The 20953-nt window shown below is 31.8% G+C and overlaps 1 protein-coding gene across 3 annotated transcripts in view; it reads right to left on the reverse strand.

Moving 5' to 3' along the window:
- Positions 1-3235: 3235 nt before the first annotated feature.
- The window catches only part of LOC114126148 (dual specificity protein phosphatase 10-like), a 36771-nt gene continuing 19053 nt past the window's right edge, over positions 3236-20953 (reverse strand). For all 3 annotated transcript variants that reach the window (XM_027990031.2, XM_027990033.2, XM_027990035.2), the window contains 2 exons: positions 6911-7261; positions 3236-4737 (listed from right to left, as the gene is read on the reverse strand). In XM_027990031.2, the coding sequence (XP_027845832.1) occupies positions 4379-4737; positions 6911-7261 (710 nt within the window). In that variant the 3' untranslated portion in view covers positions 3236-4378. The remainder of the gene's footprint in view (positions 4738-6910; positions 7262-20953) is intronic.

The following is a 20953-nucleotide window of genomic DNA, read 5'->3' on the forward strand; positions in this document are numbered from 1 at the left end:
TATTTATATTAGAATATTATATAGACTGAATAAGCCACCCTCCCTCTGCCCGCCCACAATAATTGAAGTAGCGACGCCACTCGAACACAATATTATATTATGACGACTTTATTCTATTATTATTATCTATATACTATGAGCTGTAACTGAATCAAAGTATTAAGTGATAATCAGGAAGTAGGCATACGTATATACCTAAGTTCTTAATTTGTTGATCCATAACAGCTTTTATTGTAATTCTATTGATTCGAATAGTATATGATATCATTTGTACTCGTATACGCCAATAGTTATATATTTATACGAAAAAAAAATTGTTTTTAAAAGTTGATGATTTACCTACAACGTTTAAGCGACACGATAATAAAATAGGTATAAATTGGCATTTTGATTTAGTGCACGATTAAAACGACAACAACAACAACAACAATATTCTTTATAAAAGTGGTTTAATATCGTAACCGTATTATGTGCACGATTATTCAATATTACTATATCATATTCGCCGCGGATGTTTGGGCATGATTGCGCAAGACGCGTGTGACCGTCATACAGGCACGCATCTCGAATAACCACAACGCCACTACGCGTCAAATATTGAGAATATGATTTATCAATAACTAATGAAAAAAATAAATATATTTATACTCATGAAAATTATACGTATATGCTGTGTTATAAGTACATGCTTACCGAGTACCTTATATTATTCATACATAATAAAATAAACAATTAGGTAATCGCTGTGCTATATACAGTGAGTGTCGAATGTACCTCCTAAAGTCATTGAAGAGTAAATCACAGTACCTAATGTACTTGTAAAATTTGAATTCAATGATAAATAATAATTGCAAACGAAAAACGATTCTAAGCGAAGACTAGCTACGTACTCTTAGTATATATTCTAAGTATGTTTTGTGATATTATAAACACGTATTGCTATTAAAGCAATTTATTTCACTGTTAAAGTAATGCGATAGTAATGAATTATTTTTTGCCGAAAACATAGCAACGAATCCCAGAATAACGTCAAAATACTGACTTTAAATGTTTATAAAAAAATGTCGTGACTTCTATACATATTTTTGATAGTGCATTTAATTAATAACTACCATTAATTTAATACCGCCCAGCGAAAATTTTTTTATTGACATCAATAGAAAAAATGAATAAAAAAATTGAAAACGCCAATTCACAAAAAAAAAAAATTCTTCGAATACTGTAAAGTATTCTGTTTTTTTTTTATATTTTTTTGTTTTTTCCGATTATTTTGAAAATTATGAGAACGCTACACACGTAAATATTGATATTTTTGATTTTTGATCTCCCACTGTTTAGGTACCAACTAAGTAAAATTTAGAATTAGATATAAACCTCGTACATATTTAAAAATCAAAGCATTTTAACTGTCCTAAAGGTGTTTAGTTAACAACAGACAGAATAAGTTTAAACGAAACAGTTCGAAATATAAAAATACTCATTGTTATTGTTATGTTAAAAAATTGCATATAATTGGTTATTTTCACAATTATTTTTTTCATATTATGCTCATGTGATTATCCTATACGTCATAATACTTGTAATTGTCTATTTAAATTGTATTTAAAAAAACTATGTACGCATTAATATGTTTTACATACCAACTATATATTCTCTAACACGAGTTTAATGCCTAATAGTCATTAAATTGTATTAGTATTTTGTAAATTGTGAAATGAAAAAATATTATACAAAATAATTAGTTTATAATTTTCATAATAAATAAATAAATAAATTATATAATCATGTATACTTAGTATGGTTGTAGATGATCTACAATATATATATGTATGAATACTATATTGCAGCGGTTCCCAACCCGTGGGCCGTAGTGAACCATATAATATTAAATATTATATATAAATATATATTATATGCATATGAATACGAATATATGTGGGCCTCACGATTTTTTTTACAAAATTGGTGGTCCGCACAACTAAAAAGATTGGGAACCGTTGCTATACTTTTGTATTGACGCTTTATGTATTCCAATCTAGACTAATATTACATAGATTATATAATGTTAACGTATTATATAGTGAATTATTATGAAAAAAACAATATCTTCCGAACCGAAACAAAAAATGTTCGAAGCACCAGTGTGTCATGCTATTATCACATTTTCATTTAAAATTTAAAAACCTTATTAAGGTTGTCTGAAACTGCTCATGCGTTTTAAAACTCGGGGACGCTTTAATATAGTTGTCCCTATATCACATTCTTCGCTAGTGGAGTGTATTGTAGGGACTCTCGACGTTTATTGTTGTATCGCATGTAAATCGTACCCCGTACATCACGACTCTACCGAAAACGATAGGCGAACGAATTAAATATAACGAATACACGGTGCTATGACCATGTGTGAGGGAACTGGGAAGGAACGAGGGATTCATGTCCCCCCCCAATTATTTATGTACCGCGTGTATTCAAATTTAAAAAAGTTCATTCAAAAACTTTAAAATTCTTAATTCTACAGAAATGAACTATAGAGAATAGTGTATAAACAGCCCTTCCTCGACAAGCTGAAAAAAATCACCGAACTGAAATCTATTGAACATATTTTTGCCGTAAAAGTTCCAGCGTCTACTGCGATTACTGGACCGAGAAAAAAAATTAATCGTAAATTAAAATCTTTCGCACCAACATATATTGATACCAATAAGTGTAATATAGGTATAACATATAGCTCTTTTTGAAAACTATATAATCATTATGAAAGACGTGTAAAAAAGTAAAACTAAACATCATGAATAATGACTTGTTTACTACCGAATATTTACTATTTTATATTTCTCCCCTCCCTCAACGGTTCATAAAAAAATCCTAGACACGCCGCTGAAAACATTATACGTACATATCTATACATAATACCGATATTGAAATCACTATACTCGTAATCGTTCATACACACACACGCAGTTTAAGGCGCCCCATTACGCACACCTATAATTGTTATAACATAATTAATTATAATGTGATGCACACACAATATATGATTCACTGTCTACGGAGTGATCGTGTGATTCATGCGCAGTTAGCGCGTGCCTGTTGTTCGCGGTGTCGCGCCGCGCGTATTGCGTAGACGCGTTTATTATTACGGCAGAGGTACGACATCGGCGCAGTCGCGATAAAAAATAAGCAATAATTTCCAACGTAGTTCAATAATAATATTCAACAACAATAATGCAACACGTTATGTTATTTTTTCAACGATTTTGTTTTGTATTTAGACGGTCAAATATAAAATACAAATCATCATAATATGCTACATATATAATATTGACTCAATTTTAAAAAATATGTGGGGGGGGGGTACATGATCATCATCAATTACAATATATTCTATGATAATATCTACAAACACAGCCTTTAATTTTTGTTTAAAAAAAAAACATAATTTTTACATCAATTTTTTTTTTACATATTTCATACATAATATATATATTATATATATATATCTATATATAATAATAATAATAATAATGGTGTACATTTAAAAAAAAAAAAATAGTAGTAGTCTCAGCGAGTAATAATACGTATATTATATCATATTATATCTTATGTACAAAATTTGCAAGACTAGATAATGCTCGTTTTTCTCGAATCGTGTCAAGTCTGCACCAGTATATATGATGCAGCGGTGTCATCACATCGTGTCTAAAAGTTTTTATATACCATGTATTATGTAGCTGCGAATAAATCGCCGTACGACAATAATAATATACGTTCGATGTACCTATCGCGAATTCACACGGGCACAGTTTTTTTTTTTTTTTTAATTTTCTTATTCATAACATTACAAAACAACAATATATAATAATAATAATAATGATGATGATGATAATGATAATAATAATAGGCACATACGTTATAATATACAAACACACATACATATATATATATATATACTTTCACATTCTTAAACGGATACGTACGCAAGTTTATATATATATACACATATAGATATAGGTACTTTTATATTATTACTATCATTTCGTTTTAATTATTCATTTAATATATATATATATATATTTATTTTTTAAAATATACATTTGCGCGAGAATGGAAAAACTAATTATTAGGAACACATTATATAGGTTGGAATATCTCGAACGCAATTGACACAAACAAAAATGTTATACAGATACTTAATACGTATATATATATTATACATATACCAATATTATAATATTATCTTAGCATGCCCGAAGCGGGGACATGGTACCTTGTCTCTGTCCTGCGCACGCGCGCAAGCACGCGCACACACGAAAAGCCGCAAACGAGAGCACGTGTGTGAGTGCACTCAGTCGTCGGGCGCGGCGGCCTTTTTGTTTTTTTATGTGCTAAACCCTGGCGACAGTTCGTCTGCGGCGGACTGGGCGGCGACCCAAGACTGTCCGCAACGCGGTGGCTGTTGTTGTTGCTGCTGCTGCTGCTGTTGCTGTTGTTGTTGTTGCTGTTGCTGCTGCTGGTGTTGCTGTTCGTACTGCTGCAAGCTCTGCTCGAGCTCCAACAGCTGGCCCATGAAATTGAGGTTAGGCGATATGATCGGCCGGGCGGCTTTGACCATCTTGTACGCGTCCACCATGGACGTGTTCCGGTGGCGCATCACGTACGCGATGGCTATGGTCGGCGACCGGGATATGCCGGCCTGGCAGTGTATCAGAACGCTTCCGCCGGACTTCCGAGCGCCTTCTGTGAAAACCAACGAAAGAGATCGCGATCAGTACAATATAATGATAACAGTAATGGCACGCGATTCTATAACGGTCAGTGGTGGTGGTGGTGGTGGTGGTGATGATGGTGGCGGTGGAGGCGAAGGGCAGATATGGTAGTGGAACTTGGGCGAGGTATTACCGGTGCGTGATTTATGCTATTTATTGTGTATATCGGTTTACTGTCGATCAAACATATTATTTATATAACGTTGGCGCGTGGTCGTTTTGTACGTTTAATCCCGACAAATCAATATTGGCAGATATTATCAATATTTTTTACACACGGCAGTAGCCATCATTTGTACACAAACTACACCACGTCCATCTCTGCCGAGACATGACTCATCGCCGTCGATAAATGGCGTTATACCGTGTGTTTTGAGGTTAATTTTAGCAGACAACCGAGCCAGAAATAAACAAGTCGCGAGCGGCACCCGAATTTGGCTATAAAAGTACAACCGCGGTCAGAGATCTGGTAGACGTCCAGCGTTAAATCAAATCTCGGTGTGCGTCCAAACTGACGGTTTTAATTTTGGCTCTAGACGCACTTCTAAACGCACTAGTCTATTTCGAGTTATACATACGTTATAACTAACATAACACACCGACACAACCACCCTACCCGTCGCACGACACTTCGCTTATAGTGTCATAATCGTATAGGTCGCATAAGCGAACGATCTAATTTTGAATTTCCACGCTCAAGTCACCGCCACCACAGGATCCCACGGTTTTATTGAAATTAATAGTTCTGCAGGACTATATAGCTACTGTTCTATACAGCTGTATATTATGAGTGTATAAGAGGGCAACAGGAGAGCTTCCGTGACGTCATCTATTGTGACATCAACGGGTCTAGTACCCTCACGAATATCATATAGGGGTTCTCGCCGCGTGTGCGCCGCGGAAAGGGGTGACAATCACGGGGCAATTACATTACGTCCAAGAACATATATGAGTCATTAGCAGTAATAGTTTTTTGGGGATAGGGGAAAGTGGTGCATCGATGACGGGTAATTGGGAATAACTTAATATATTTATATATTATATACATAAATGTATATGATTCACACTGCAAAAAACAATGACCAAAACGAAACGAATAACGTCTATCTATAGTCTGGACGTTTACAACTTCACGAGACGTACGAAAATATATTTTACGAGCGCGTGCAACTCGAATAAATATCATAACAGCAGTGGTATCGGTGTGAACAGCTCCGCCGCGTATACGGCGGATACGTCGTATATTCATGTATAAATATATATATATAATAACACGGTGTGACTCACGCGAGAGGTCGTGCGCCGATGAGCTATAAATGGCTAAACACAACCGCACCGGTGCGCTCGTCTAGAAATCCGCTCGCACTAACATTTCCCCGGTCTCGCGTAAAAACAATATAAACATCGCCGACGTGTGTCGGTCGTCGGAGGTTCCACTTATATGAAAAAGGGATTCTGGGCGCACCCCACGATACACCTAATAATACACGTAATTGTGTTTGCCGTTAATAGTTTCCAAGTGCGGGTTTTAAATACCGGTCGGACTGATGTTATTGTTTTGTCAAAATAGGAATAGGAAGGGCGGGGGTGGGTGCCGTGTTTCCGGACGGGTGTCCGCGGACGACGTCGTTGACAACACGATACATATAGAGGGAACCACCACCGCGGCTGTCGTTGAAAACAATACAAACAATAAAACTCGGTCAAACGCGGGCGATGACGTCACCTATACGTGTACTATCATAGAGTAGTTCTTGTACTATACAGCTGCCACCGTACTTTGACATGACTCACGGGTCCATGGAAATATAGGGGAAACGGCTTCTGTTTTCCCGCCCTTTTTTCGCGGGAGAAAAAGCGACCCCCTATGAGCATGACTACCTAATCTATATACACTACTACCGTTTAATAACAATAACGAACACTACGTACAATGTATACATATTCGTTTGATGCGCAATTACGTGTCACAAACGGCAGTATCCTGCAGCGGTTTAATACACGGCGAAAAAAATAATTTAGTGATCTACCTATACATTGATCATTGTTTAGCCCATAATAATAATAATAATATGAACCAGATATGATGGTTTTTGGGTATAGAGCGCAGAATATTATATGGTAAACACTAAACAGTGACTTACCGATAAATTCGAAAGCTTCCTCGAAGTACTGTTTGAGGTTGGCATGCCCGTTATCTAAGACGGAAAGCCGCTTATACACGACGCCTGAAGCGCGGTGGTCCATAGTCGGGGATGGTGACTGTTGGCTTGTAGTCACGTTCAACACACGCGTCACCCCGATGGCGGTCATGCCATCCCGGTCGTCAGCATCCTTGCTGTTACCGAGGTACAAGAACGGCAGCACCTTGGTCAGAGGGTGGGTGTCCATAGACTCGCGGTCCACATCTGGAGGGCAGCTGGCGCTCAGCGGCGCCGGCAACAGGGAGTTCTCGCACATGTCCTTATGCCGGGAATGGAATTCTTTGTGGCCACCTAAACGAAAAATTAAAAATAACCGTGTTAAAAAGACCATCTGACGCTTATACCACAATCGGTGGAACTATTGAGGGCGAATGGGAGAAGATAAAATTATAATAAGACGAGAAGATAATATTTCTATTAGGTTAACACGGATCGACTATCATAGCATTATTGTAGGCAGGTACCACACTACAGTGCTATACGTGATACGTATCATTTGTGATTGATCAGTATCTATCAATAGACACATTACTAAATGTATAGCCAAATCCTAAAATAATTGACTGATACATACGAATATCATTGATCTAGATGATAATTATTATGTGTTCTATAAACAAAATCGAAATGTTTGTACACGTGATAATAACTTAGAATTGCTTTATTTACAAACACGGAATAAAAGTTTTAAAAACAATCAAGTTGTTAAAATATGTTTATGCTGAGTTAAAGTAAACAGTCTCGGTTTTCGAGTTATATTTCGTTTAGGTAAACAAGGAAATAGTAATTTGATAAGTCAAGAGAGTAAAATTAAATACGCGTATTGGTATTAATAAGTAAAAGCGTGAATCAGCTTTGTTATATATATATGTGTGTGTACATTAATTACAATATACCTTACCTAAAACAGAGTATTATTATCTGTGCATTATTTTTAGCGAGATACGAGTATTATTGGAACTATGACTAAACTTATTACACTTATTATAAGGCTATTGGCTTATTGTAACTTTCTTTTTGATTATTTAAATTATCCCACATGTGAAGTGTGTAAACCGTGTGTGCGAGTGTGTAAACAGTTCTAAATATATTTTCGTTTTGTAATATCGTACATGATTTCTAACCATCGTTGGTATATTATATCTCCATAAAATACCAGTAAAATAAAACAAATCAAATAGATTTATGCGTACGCGTTAGGCAGGTTGATTAAATAATAATAATATACATATATATTGTAATAGAATGTAATATCGTGATAAGATCACGATTACTAGCATATAACATTAGTGTGGGGGGGAGGGTTCGAAACGATCGTCGTCCATCCGTCGATGGTTATTTGCGTACCTGAACGGATTCTGCTCCAAGTGGGACAAGCGTCTAGGGAAAGCTTGAGCTTAAGCGTGAGTTTCTTGTGTCCTATTGCTGCGGTCATCTTCGCGTTTTTCCGTAAAAGTAGGTTGTATACGATATAACAACAATCGGAAACGCGAACACAAGTATGTATATTCAACTAATGTTATTATTAAATGTATATGATTTTCGTATTGTAAATCGTCGGTCGAGACACGAAACACGGTATTCAATAAAAAATACGACTGTTGATAGTTTATAAACTCGAAAAGCGTACTGTACGTTAATATTATAATATTATATTATAGTATTATTAAATATACATATACATATATATATTTATCACTGATGAATACTACTATAACAACGTCTTATATTATTATAATATTATTAAACTGTGCGAATCCACCGGAAAGAGTTCGGGAACGAAGAGGGAAAACGTTTGCCCGCGGTAGGCTACGCACAATACGACATGTTATTTTGTACCACTACACACATTTTTTAATACTTCGGATACGCGGTAAACGGTTACGATCAGCTGCTGCGTGCGACACGTTACACGACTACTAGTCGAATGACGGCGACTGGCGACGTTCGAATCTGCGAGCGCGGTCGCACGCGGTCCTCTGGAACACGGAAGGCGCACGGGCCGGGAGGGGCGGACGGTGGCGCGGTGAGGGGCCAGAGAGGGGTAACGCATAAACACATCGGTACTACAACTGCGCGGCGGACAAACCGGCTGGTATAATATAATATCGTAACCTCTCTCGCGCCGCGCATTAGTCATCCGACCTTGTCTCCTCCCCCTTCGGCTCGCCCTCCCCTCGGTCCCGCCAACGCCGCCGCCGCCGTGAATGAGTAGAGCGTACACATGACATCCCCCGCGCGCGCGCGTATTATACTATTATTATTATTATTATTATCATTACGCTTTTCGTAAACAAGCGCCGCCGCGGCCGTCGCCGATATATTTTTCGCGTCTCGACCGACGTAATTAAAATAATTAAATAATATAACATTACTGCGTATTGCGAATTGCGCACGATGTATCACCGCCGCGAACATAGGGTACACTCATCATTTCGTAAAAAAAAAAAAAATAAATAAATAAAGATCGTTTTTGCAATTCACTGTTATTGTTGTCGTCAATATCGCAATACACCTATATGCCTATTACTGAAAATCGTTGCGATTCCGCGGCGGGTGTCGGAGAAACGAGGAGCTTGGTGTGTAATATGTATATAATATTATATACTATACGATGACCATAGTCTTACGATATTAGTACGTGGCATAGGGTAAACGGTAAAAATATCCCAATAAATGGAAAAAAAAAAGTACTTAAAATTAATATTTTTTTTTTTTTTTCATTATAAATTACCTACACACAATTATTTGTTGTTTAGTCATTATTGTTAATTAATAATAAGCCGTACATAGTGGTAACAAATAAGTATGTTATACTCTTAAGTACCTACTACCTACCTATAACGTGATTATTATAATTATAGAATATACTTAGGACTTGGAAAAAATGTCCATCATAAAACCAATCATTCACATAATATAACGCATCGTCCGAATAGTAAAAATAATCGTTCGTTAAAACCAAGTCTACTACTTATCCAATATTTTATAAAGAGCGCGTTGATTTTTAAGGTAAACCTTGTCATCAGTAATTCTAAACTCGGGTAAGCTTTTTAAGGATTTGCTCGAATTTTGCAATTCACTATTCAACAATAATGTTCTTTTTTACCGTCGAATTTTTTTTTTAAGAAATATTTTAAGTAGAAAAAGAAATGTTCAACGTTATTTTAAAGTTTCAATAGTCCAAAGTATATTGATGATTTGAGAATGTATTTAATTTACTTTCCATTTAATTTTTAATCGTTTAGTTGTATGATAGTCTAGACAGTAGTATATGGGACACATTACGTACTACGAGTACCTATTACAATCATATTATAATATTTAAATGTTTGCGTTATGTCCACTGTGTAATGTGTTAACTATATTTAACTATTTTAACTTATTTTAATTCCAAATTCATAACGCCCTATGATGCAAATAATTAATAACAAATATTATTGTATATTATATGAGTACGCTATGATAATATTAACTTATAATTTATTTTTAGGTATAAAATACATTTTTATTCATTGGACATTATGTTAGTGTACCGTTACGAATGCGTGCCAAAAACCGGAAACGATTTTTCGATTTTTCCACCCTATTTGACAGACCGACGGAGTGTGAAATCAAATTTTGTTCGTAATGATTGTCAAACGTTGCTGCCGCGTCATATCATAATTTAATATTATTATATTTGTGAAACAGATCGCCACCCTTCAATTTATTACCAGTTGTGTTAGCCTAAGTGCAGTGTATACGATACTATATAGTCTGTTTCACTTACCGAAATTTGATCGTTTATCTCGCGAAATACGAATAATAATTAACAATAAAACCTACGAATGGATTGATATTCTGATTTTTAATCGAACCGTCAACAACATTAGTCGGCGTGGCACGAGAAAAGTACCTATACGAGATATAAATGCTGGTAAAACGATATTATTTATTTGTTCTGAACAAAGTTTAATACTGTAATCGAAAAATATATACATATATATGTAACAACGATTTATATATTACTCGTCGGATATTTAATGGGCCTATAAAATATATTGTATACATATACACGAATACGGGTACTTAACAACTGACGTTTTTTGATATATGAAACTACTTAACGATAAATAAAAATAAATTGGTATAGTATTTTCGTATAATATATTATATTGTTACAAAATAATATAATATCCTCTATACTATACGCGTTAAACCCTACTAATGACGACATCGTATATTTAAAACGCTGCGGTATTGGGTTCATCTGCACTATATAACGCCATCGCATTTGACGTAATTGTTTTTTTTTTCAAATACAATTTTCGCTCGTTTTAAATATTCGTCGTACTTAAATTATAATTTATAATATATTCATATACGTAAATGATTTGAATAGATATTATTGAAAAAATTAAATACTATTAAACGATTATACGATACGATTGTTTAAATTTCAATGAACCAGTTATAAATACAAATTATACGTAATAAACACAATAATGCTTAAAATGACGAATTCAAAATTATTAAGTATTAATAATAATATATTTCAGATATTTAGATAATATTATATAGTAATGAGACGATGTCATTAAACAAATATTGTATTTTTATCTATATATTATTGACAATTTAATCAGATCTGAGTTCAATTATAATATTTGTCATTTACTATACACAATCAATTTATATATTATTAGGTACATTAAGTATGAGTCATTCGACTAAATCATATAAATGAGACATTGAGACGTACTTATTTAGTATAGAAATACACACACGCACACGCGCGCATATATACCTATACTTATAATATTACAAGAATTTTCAAATGAAGAAAAAAAAGTACTCGCGAGTCGCATTTACGATGTTTTTTCTCCGTTTCGTCTATGATGTGAAAATATTTCTCCCGAGCAAAATAATTATTAATTATCGTCGGCTGAGTAAACGCTAATATGCATCGCTAAATCACATCTCGCGTATAATATAATAACGATCGAAAAACCGGTTATACGATAGAATGACAAAATTGTTTGGCCTTGATATGCTGCGAGACCTTTATAATATGATATACACACGCGTTTCCTCGTTTCTTCCTCGTTGGATCTGAATGACCAATCATATCGGAAGAACAACGAAAATGAATGTACTCAAAATATTAGCTATGTAAGTACTAGTGTTGTGATATAGTGCGGGGTATCCTACCTAATATGTATCATGTGCCCGTACAAGCAGATTATCGGGAAAACAGTTGGCGACTTGGCGAGCATTTATGTTTAGGAGGGCCGAGCTCGAGGAAAATATGACGAGGACATTATAATTTTATGACACAGATATTATAATATAGTCATTAGTTATTACTTATTACTTACGGTTTAAATATTATGTTATCTCAAAAACTTTCGATTGCAGTTCAATAATAATTAGTAAACTGTAGAACGAGAGACTTTGCGCGGATAACTTATATTATGCACACATACTGCTTATGTTAAATGATGATTATGCGTATAGTATCAAACTATTTTAAGAGCACATTGTATATCTAACAAACCAACAGAAAATTCAGATATCTACAGTAATAATATTGTTGTATTATATATATTTATATGGTGAAGTAGATCGAACGTGTGAAAATTATTGAAGTTGGGTGCGGCAACTCGTGTAATATTGTTAGTATTACCTAAACCAAATTTGCTGCGGATAAATGTATAATAATATATTGTTGTTATATAACATTGTATTTTACATAAAATTATGATAAAATATTTTGTAATACATTATTATAATTTATTATACCTTCTAATTTAAATACACATTTATATTTCAGACGTTTACACGCGCTACACTTCGGCGTTGAGCAATATTGTTGATACCTAGACTATATTATCATAGATCCGATCTAGTATACCTATGTCGTATATAACCGAACATAACCTATAGCCTATAGGATATTATTTCCTTCGTTCGCGTAGGATAACTGATTTTTAGATTATAACGTCGTATGCTTAAACATTCTTATTTGTGAGAAATTATCTATTGGAAAACGGAGGCTGCGTACAGACATCGACTTCAAATAAATCTAAGACGAATGTCTTAATAGATACTGTTCTTAAATTCATCGCGTATAAAAATAAAAATAATAATTATCACTAAAATTTGTATGCATTGATATATTATTTTATAAATTTAGTAATAATAATGTTAAAGAATCACCTCATATCGATACGTATGGCTTATTTTTTAAATTTATATGCTTTAAGTATAATTCATATGATTGCATAATATAGCATGCCGTTACATATTTAAAATACAAGTTCAACAAATACATGCTTTATTGTATATTTAAACAAAATTAGTGCACAATTCTAAATGTTATATCATATTACGGTCATAATTTCAATTTCATTTAAAAAAATTTAAATATCGGTAAATTGAAATTACCTACCTATATTTTATTATAATTTTTTTTGCATATTTTAGCATATCTTAATGAAATTAAATACATATACTTTACTAATTTATACAATACATATAAATCCTAGCCCTAATAAAAATCATTGGTTATCCTTAATTGCCGTTAATCTAACCAATCGAAAAAACAAATACTAAACTTAAATCGTCAAAGCTACTTCAAAACATCAACTCATCGACTAATCGTATGCACTTCAATTTTTAGTTTTCTCTTGGACACGATGTCACCGCATGATATTATATTTACAATAGTTTATTGTTTGACTTCAAAAACTAAAAATCGACGAAGATAATTGATAATTTGATATCGATTATGATGAGAAAATAATTTTCCATAGTTATAATGTATTGTATAATTATTATATTACTGTAAATGTTTATTGTACATACTAAGTTGTCCATTAAAGATGTATAATGTCTTATTTTCGAGTTTAATACTTGAAGTGAACGGTTTGTTACAGTTGATTTTTAATTTCATAATAACATTAGTATACATTATAAGTCTTTTAGTGTTTTGCGTATATAATTTTTAATTATAACTATATTAATTATACTCGATTTTAATTTTTAATAAAAATATTTACTTAGTGTTATTAGGCAATGGAAGACAAATATTCCTAGTTTATTCGATATAATATTATGTTAAAAATCACGATTCGACTATTATATGTTTCCGAGTAAAACTATGTATAATATATAAAAATATAAATACGTAGGTATTCGTAAAAATGTGGCATTATCGATATCTCGAAGATCGGTATAATAATAAGTAAAGCCGAGAATAAAAAGTTAACTTGATAGTTGATAGAACGAACAATAATGTTTGACGTATTACAGGAAGAAATCAGAAATCGACAAAAATAGCATATATATATTATATACCTATATAGTATATATATATAATAGGAGGTACTACGTCAAAACTAAATGTAGAATGATTACAGTGTACACATCATATATTTACCTATTTGATTTGAACTAAATATAGTGTCGGCGAAACAGAATAGAAAAATATCATCAACGATCTATGAGTGTGATTTACGTCACATACAAGTAAATTACACGAATGATAGCAATAAAAAAAAATGTTCTAATCTGATTTATCCTATGCAAAACTACTGCGACGAACGTAAAATTGAAAAAAGGTTCGTTATTTTTTGTCTTGCCAGAGTATTGTATTATGTTTTGTATACGCGTACAAAATTTGTAAAGAAGTTCCCCCATGATCCATGACGTAATATTTCCAGCATGATATCATGTTCACTATTTTTACACCGTTATTGCATTTCATTATTTACCACGATCGTCATTGTGTGCATAAGCGTGTATCTTTTATCAGTATACTAAATGTATAGAGAAAATCGCGGATAGATATAAGTATAACTAAGAGTATTTTGACAATTTCGTTACCGAATTACCAAAATAATTATACACGCACATAATTCATAGATGTCAAAAATCATAAATCTCTAAGCGATCACTATTATTTACACATGTGCAACCATTTGAGTACAAATTTATTTTTCACGTATTAAATATATAATTCGTTATATTTAGATAATGATTACATATATAATATAGGTAAATATAATAATAAAACAATTATGCATATTCGCGTGAAAAAAAATGATGTCATCTAATAAAAACAAATGAGTGTTATTGACATATTTTTTGAAGTATTTACATGAATGACTGTTTTGGAAATGTTAGGAATAGACTATACGTGATTATATGCTTAACTTGATTTTAAAAAGAATATATCCATATACCCTAATTATATCCCCTTACTCTTATATCGTCAACCTAAAATTATATTATGCCAATTTTTAGGTAAAATAATTACTAAAAATTATTATATAAAAAAGATTATATTAATATTATACAATATAAATTATATTTCAATTGCAGCTTATACTTTAATCTAAATATTACTCTTAAGTTGTTCTATTATTTAACTAGAAATATTTTTTCTCGCAACGTACTTTTTACTTTGAACTTTTCACATTCTCTAGAAAAATAATATCTTATAGATCAAAAAGTTTCATGTAATTTGCATACTCTAAATTTAATACCCTGTTATGTTTGCAGGTTTTTTTTTTTAAGAAAAAAATGGAATTATTTGCCTAATAATTGACACGACTTAACGTTACGACAAATAGGTATCACATATCAAGGGCTACTTTTGCTACTCCAAAAAAATATTTGAATTTTGAAAATGTATTAATTAGAATCTTAACAAAAATGATTAGTTTTTAAAGTTGTAAGATGTGGTTTGAAGTATTTTATTTTTCATGCAATAGGCATTAGGTAAAACTATTTAAGAACGTTCAAACCCAAATTTCTGAAAATTGTGTCCATAATATTTGTGAACAATCATTTGTTGTGTTTAGCTTATCTACTTGTATAGACAATATTATGTAGTAGGTATTTATAGGATAAATTAATATTTTTGAAGTTATATAAGTAATATTTTTGTGTTTTATATGATATTTGACCATCGAATAATGTCAGTTGTTCATTTACATAATAAATAAGGTTGTAAAACATAAATAACTCAAATAATTAAAATTGATTTAAGTATATATTATTTCATTTTACTTAAGAACTGCGATTATTATCTATATTATATGCTTTAAAATTCATTTTTTACGACTTTAGTAATAGCACAATTTTTGTACCCAACCATAAACCAAAATACCTAAAAACGATTACTATTATTTTATTTATTATTCAACACATTTTGAGAAATTCACTACACACATTATTATATCAACATTCAACCGAAATACAGATCTTCGGGCCCCAGACACGAACCCAACCTACCCTATTATAGTTAATATACATTTTTTAGTTTGTCTACTCAAAATATAAGCTTCTTATTACAAAAGTCATACATTCGACCATCGCTTTATTCCCGGACTGCAGAACTAGTTACAGCGGTCATTCGATCGTACGGATACCGTATACTTAAAACAATACAGTCGCAAGCGACTGCAGGAGGTACAATAATATAATAACATACGCACTATCTATATAATTTAATATCCGTACTTGCGACTATTATTGTGTTCGTTCTTATTCGAACCGCTTTCACGACGCAAAGCGGCTATCGTAATAGTAATAATAATAATAATAATAAGGATACTTTTGTAACGAACAGAGATACGTATAATACGTATACAATAACCCTCGTTTGAAAACACTACAGCCTTTCACCTCAATCCTCACCGTGATTTACAAAATATTATTTACAATTTACTGTTGCCTGGACCGAGTGGAAAGTGGAAACTGCAGTACCTATACCTACACCTTAACACCTGCAGTATTAGAATTATTCTATGCGTTAACTGTTATTTATAGGTAGCCACTGATAAAACGCACTGGAAAAAGAGCGAACAATTACTGTCGTTTTAATAATCGGCGTTGTGCAGTAATATCGGCGTCGTGTGGTCATTTCCCAGAAAAACCTATTAATACATAGACAGTTGTCTCATAGACAATGTCTCGCCACTCCTTTATAGTTCTGCGACACTGAATCATCCTAAGGTAATAATTTAATGTGGATAATAACGTATGAATCACAACGTTTGTCATTAATTTTATATATATAGGTGCTTACTGCAATATAATAAACATTAACGACATTGGTATTTGTTGCGACGTTAGACGCAAAAATGACCTATGTCAAATCTGTACGCACGTAAAGCATACATAATATATTATTATATATTAGATCTTATCGAAAAAAAAAATGTTAAACGAAATCATTTGAAATCACTTGACAATAGAACGGGGTTGGAAATATTGAATTTCGAAACGAGCACAATATTACGTAATGCGGGCTTTCTTATTTCATGTTTATATTCAATAATGTTATGGTAATTTTTTAACTCTTATACCTCATACTATATATACGTACGACGTAGGTACGTACATATCGTTATAATACCTTTCGTATAGGTATATTATACCTGTATAGCTTTCGTGTTGAATCTGTTTTAGTCACTGTGCATAACAAAACGTCTACGTTTTGTTCAGCAAAAACCATTAGAATAAACACAAAACGTCTTTTTTTCTCACAATCTATAATCTGGAAAACATTATATTATGTCGTTTACAATAAACATGAGTCAACCGCGTGTTCGGTATGTATTATATTCTTAAAGCATTTGGAGCGCTCACAAAGCATATGAAAAGTCCGATAAATTTAAAATCTGTATGACTCACGCATGTTAATGAATCGATTAAAATGATTAACTCGACAAACGCATTATTATGTGTTTAGGATAACCCTTCCGAGTCTGAGCAATAAAAAAAATATAGAAATCTAAGATAGTTGAATTGCGTTTTAATGACATTATAATTAATATGAACGACTGTGATTCTGTTGAATCAAACGTTCATTCAAATTTTCAATTCTAATTTTCGTATTAAAAACTAATTTAAATATTACTTATTTTGAATTCATAGTTTCATACATAAAAATATGAATATAATTCGGCTCTTATCAGCAGTATTAAGAAATCATTAAAATTGTTTGATGAATAAGAAATTTAACAGTAGATATAGATTAGGTTAACCTAACAAATATAATAGTTATTACTGTATTAGGTATCATCAAGTTATTCAATTTATACTCAACAATAATGAGTACTTTCATATATTTTTTTAATTCTACAGCTCAAGCCTTATAGAAAAGAAAATTAAGATAATTTCAGTTTCAAAATCAAAAAGCATTTAGATAAAAGCAAGTAAGTACCTAAACATTTATTAAATTATTTATTCAAATAGATTTATTTTAGTGCAGTTGTACGTGATTTTATTTCACTTTATTATATTATGTATTAATTATCATAGTTTATTATTAAGTGTATACTATATAATTTACAGTACTGTTTTGATCCTGTTATTATTTCACTTAAATACAAATAATAGTTAAATGATAATCATTCTGACCCGTTTAACGTTATTAATTGGCTCTATTGAAATAGATTTGGACGGTAGTTACTGGCGTTACCACATGATATAGTTAAGGGCAGAAAATAAAAGGGATACTGTATCGTTAGTCATCATTGTATACGTGAGTATATAATCCATTGGGATTTTTCAATTAGGGACGCACACCACGAACGCGACAACCCTCGTACAACAAACCAGATGTTTTAAGTTTTATAAAAGCCGATGGTTTGAATAATTTATAAATCTGAAACAACATTTTTCGTACAATAGTTGAATAGTATAATAGATCGTTCCCTTTCCCTCGATTATAATACACTAATATTACGGTATTTATTACAATTTGAATTGAATTATTTTTTCCCATAATATTGTTATTGCTAACATTTTTATAGTATGTTTGATAGCAAATTTATTTATTTTCTAGTCATAAATTGTAATTAGCATTATAGTTGCACGTACATTGCGTTTAGAAATGTTTAGAATTGGTATTATAATAACTTGATAAAACAATAATAATGTCATCGTAGTCTAGATTATTTTAGACTAATAATTATAGGTATATAGGTGGTGTAAAGTAATTATACGTCTCATGCTACCGAGTAATTTATTTATTTCAAGGATATTTAAATGATTCAGCTTTTTAAGGCGATACCGAACAATGCGCATTGTGGGTATAAAAATTGCAATTACCCAATCGTCCATTTTTCGAAAACAACATAAAATATAGTTAAATGCACATGTGGCATAAGTATAACAACAATACGATGTGTACCCTCTGTGAACACTTGATGACACATACACAACACTTGTAAGAAATCAGAAGGGTTGCTGGTTGGATAACTATTGTTTATTGTTTCCAGAACAAAATACAGAGCACTCATCTAGGAAACCCCACGGCAAAAGAAAGCTACCCCTATAGAGTAGGTCTTTTTATATAATTTCCCCTCAGTTTTTTTTTTCAAATAAATCTGTAACATTACGAAGATTAATATATTTAAGTAGTTCGTGTTTCTAATACAAATAACATGGGGCATTACAGTACCGTTTAGAAAAAAAAAAGTAATATAGTTAATAATTTTTGGAAAAATAATTTAGGATTATTCATTGTTAAAAATGACCTAATATATTAAAATTATCCAATGTTATTGTAATAGTATAAGTATATAGTATAATTTTTGAAAATAAATTTCAGTAACTTTTCATGGTTTTGTATTTATGTCAATAATGATATGGATGAAAAAAAATTGCAAGTAGAAACTAAACCTATATAAATACATCCGGAAACGTGTTCTTATGCTCACTGAACAGATTTACATATTACACAAATAATATTTTAAATTATGAAACAGCTGATACTAGTCAGTAGTCACGAGTTGGTGTGGATTTACAGGGACTTTGTTGAGTATTATCTGCGGAATTTCTTTGTACCATGGTAATATGAATATGGTATTATATATTATGCGCATCGCGCGTCGCAATGTCTGATGTTCAAATCACGTCATGTATTCCACCTGGTAAGGATGATCTTTGTCTACGTACCGGATAGCAGATGTTTCACTTCGTTATGCCAATGGTTTCTCTAAATAAAACACATTTTTTCTTCAACCGTCAATATTGGTTTCAAGTGTGTAGACAATTATAATTGGTGTAGGTGGCACCAAGTGCACTAAAAATAAATATTTTCATTTGGTCTTGTCATGTATACTTACTAGACAGTGGATGTTCATTATTAAATGATTATTCCCCGTTAGTCTTTCAATCAAATTTGCAACGAATTTAATATGCGCAATCGTATATGATAAGTAGTAAATATAATACAGTGTGTTTTAAATGTTTGAAGTAGGTAAATCTAAGCACGTGGTGGTCCACGTCCAACAAGGAGCCGCTATTGTAAGTAAATAAGTTTTAGGATTACATTAGTTAAAGCTTTGCCAACAGAAAACAACAAAATAAAGTCCCTACATAATATTATACAGCAATTAATACTTATATTATTACCTATAATAACCATAACTATAATGATCGATAATGTTTTCAATATTATTATGGGTTCGTCGAGAATATAAAGTTCAACATATTGATTCATGTATAAACGCATAATGAACAATTACGTCATACTATGTTTTTCACCTAAATATTTTTATTTTATTACTATTTTTTTTTTTACTTATAATTATTACATATCATATGTTCGATTATACTGATAATTGTATGATGTTTCATTGAAATCTTAATACACTTATTAATAGGAAAAAATAATAAAATATAAAACGTGAATGCGATAATACTGTTAATAAACTCAATTTCACAGTTGTAAGTTGTAAATAAATAATTTATACAAATCATTATTGTCATATTTTGTTTTAATTCCAAAAAATTTTCAAAAGTTGACTGATGATGATGTTAGTAGTTCTATGCGACAATTTTTAGAACACAATTTATAGGTATGTTTATAATTTAAAATTATTTTTTAATAATTCGTAAAAATAAATTTGATAGAATGTATATATATAACTAAATTAAGTGGGCAACTAATAATTAATACTATGAATGATAACCGAACAC

This window comes from Aphis gossypii, chromosome 3 (genome assembly GCF_020184175.1).
Source record: "Aphis gossypii isolate Hap1 chromosome 3, ASM2018417v2, whole genome shotgun sequence".
Taxonomy (NCBI): Eukaryota; Metazoa; Arthropoda; class Insecta; order Hemiptera; family Aphididae; genus Aphis; species Aphis gossypii.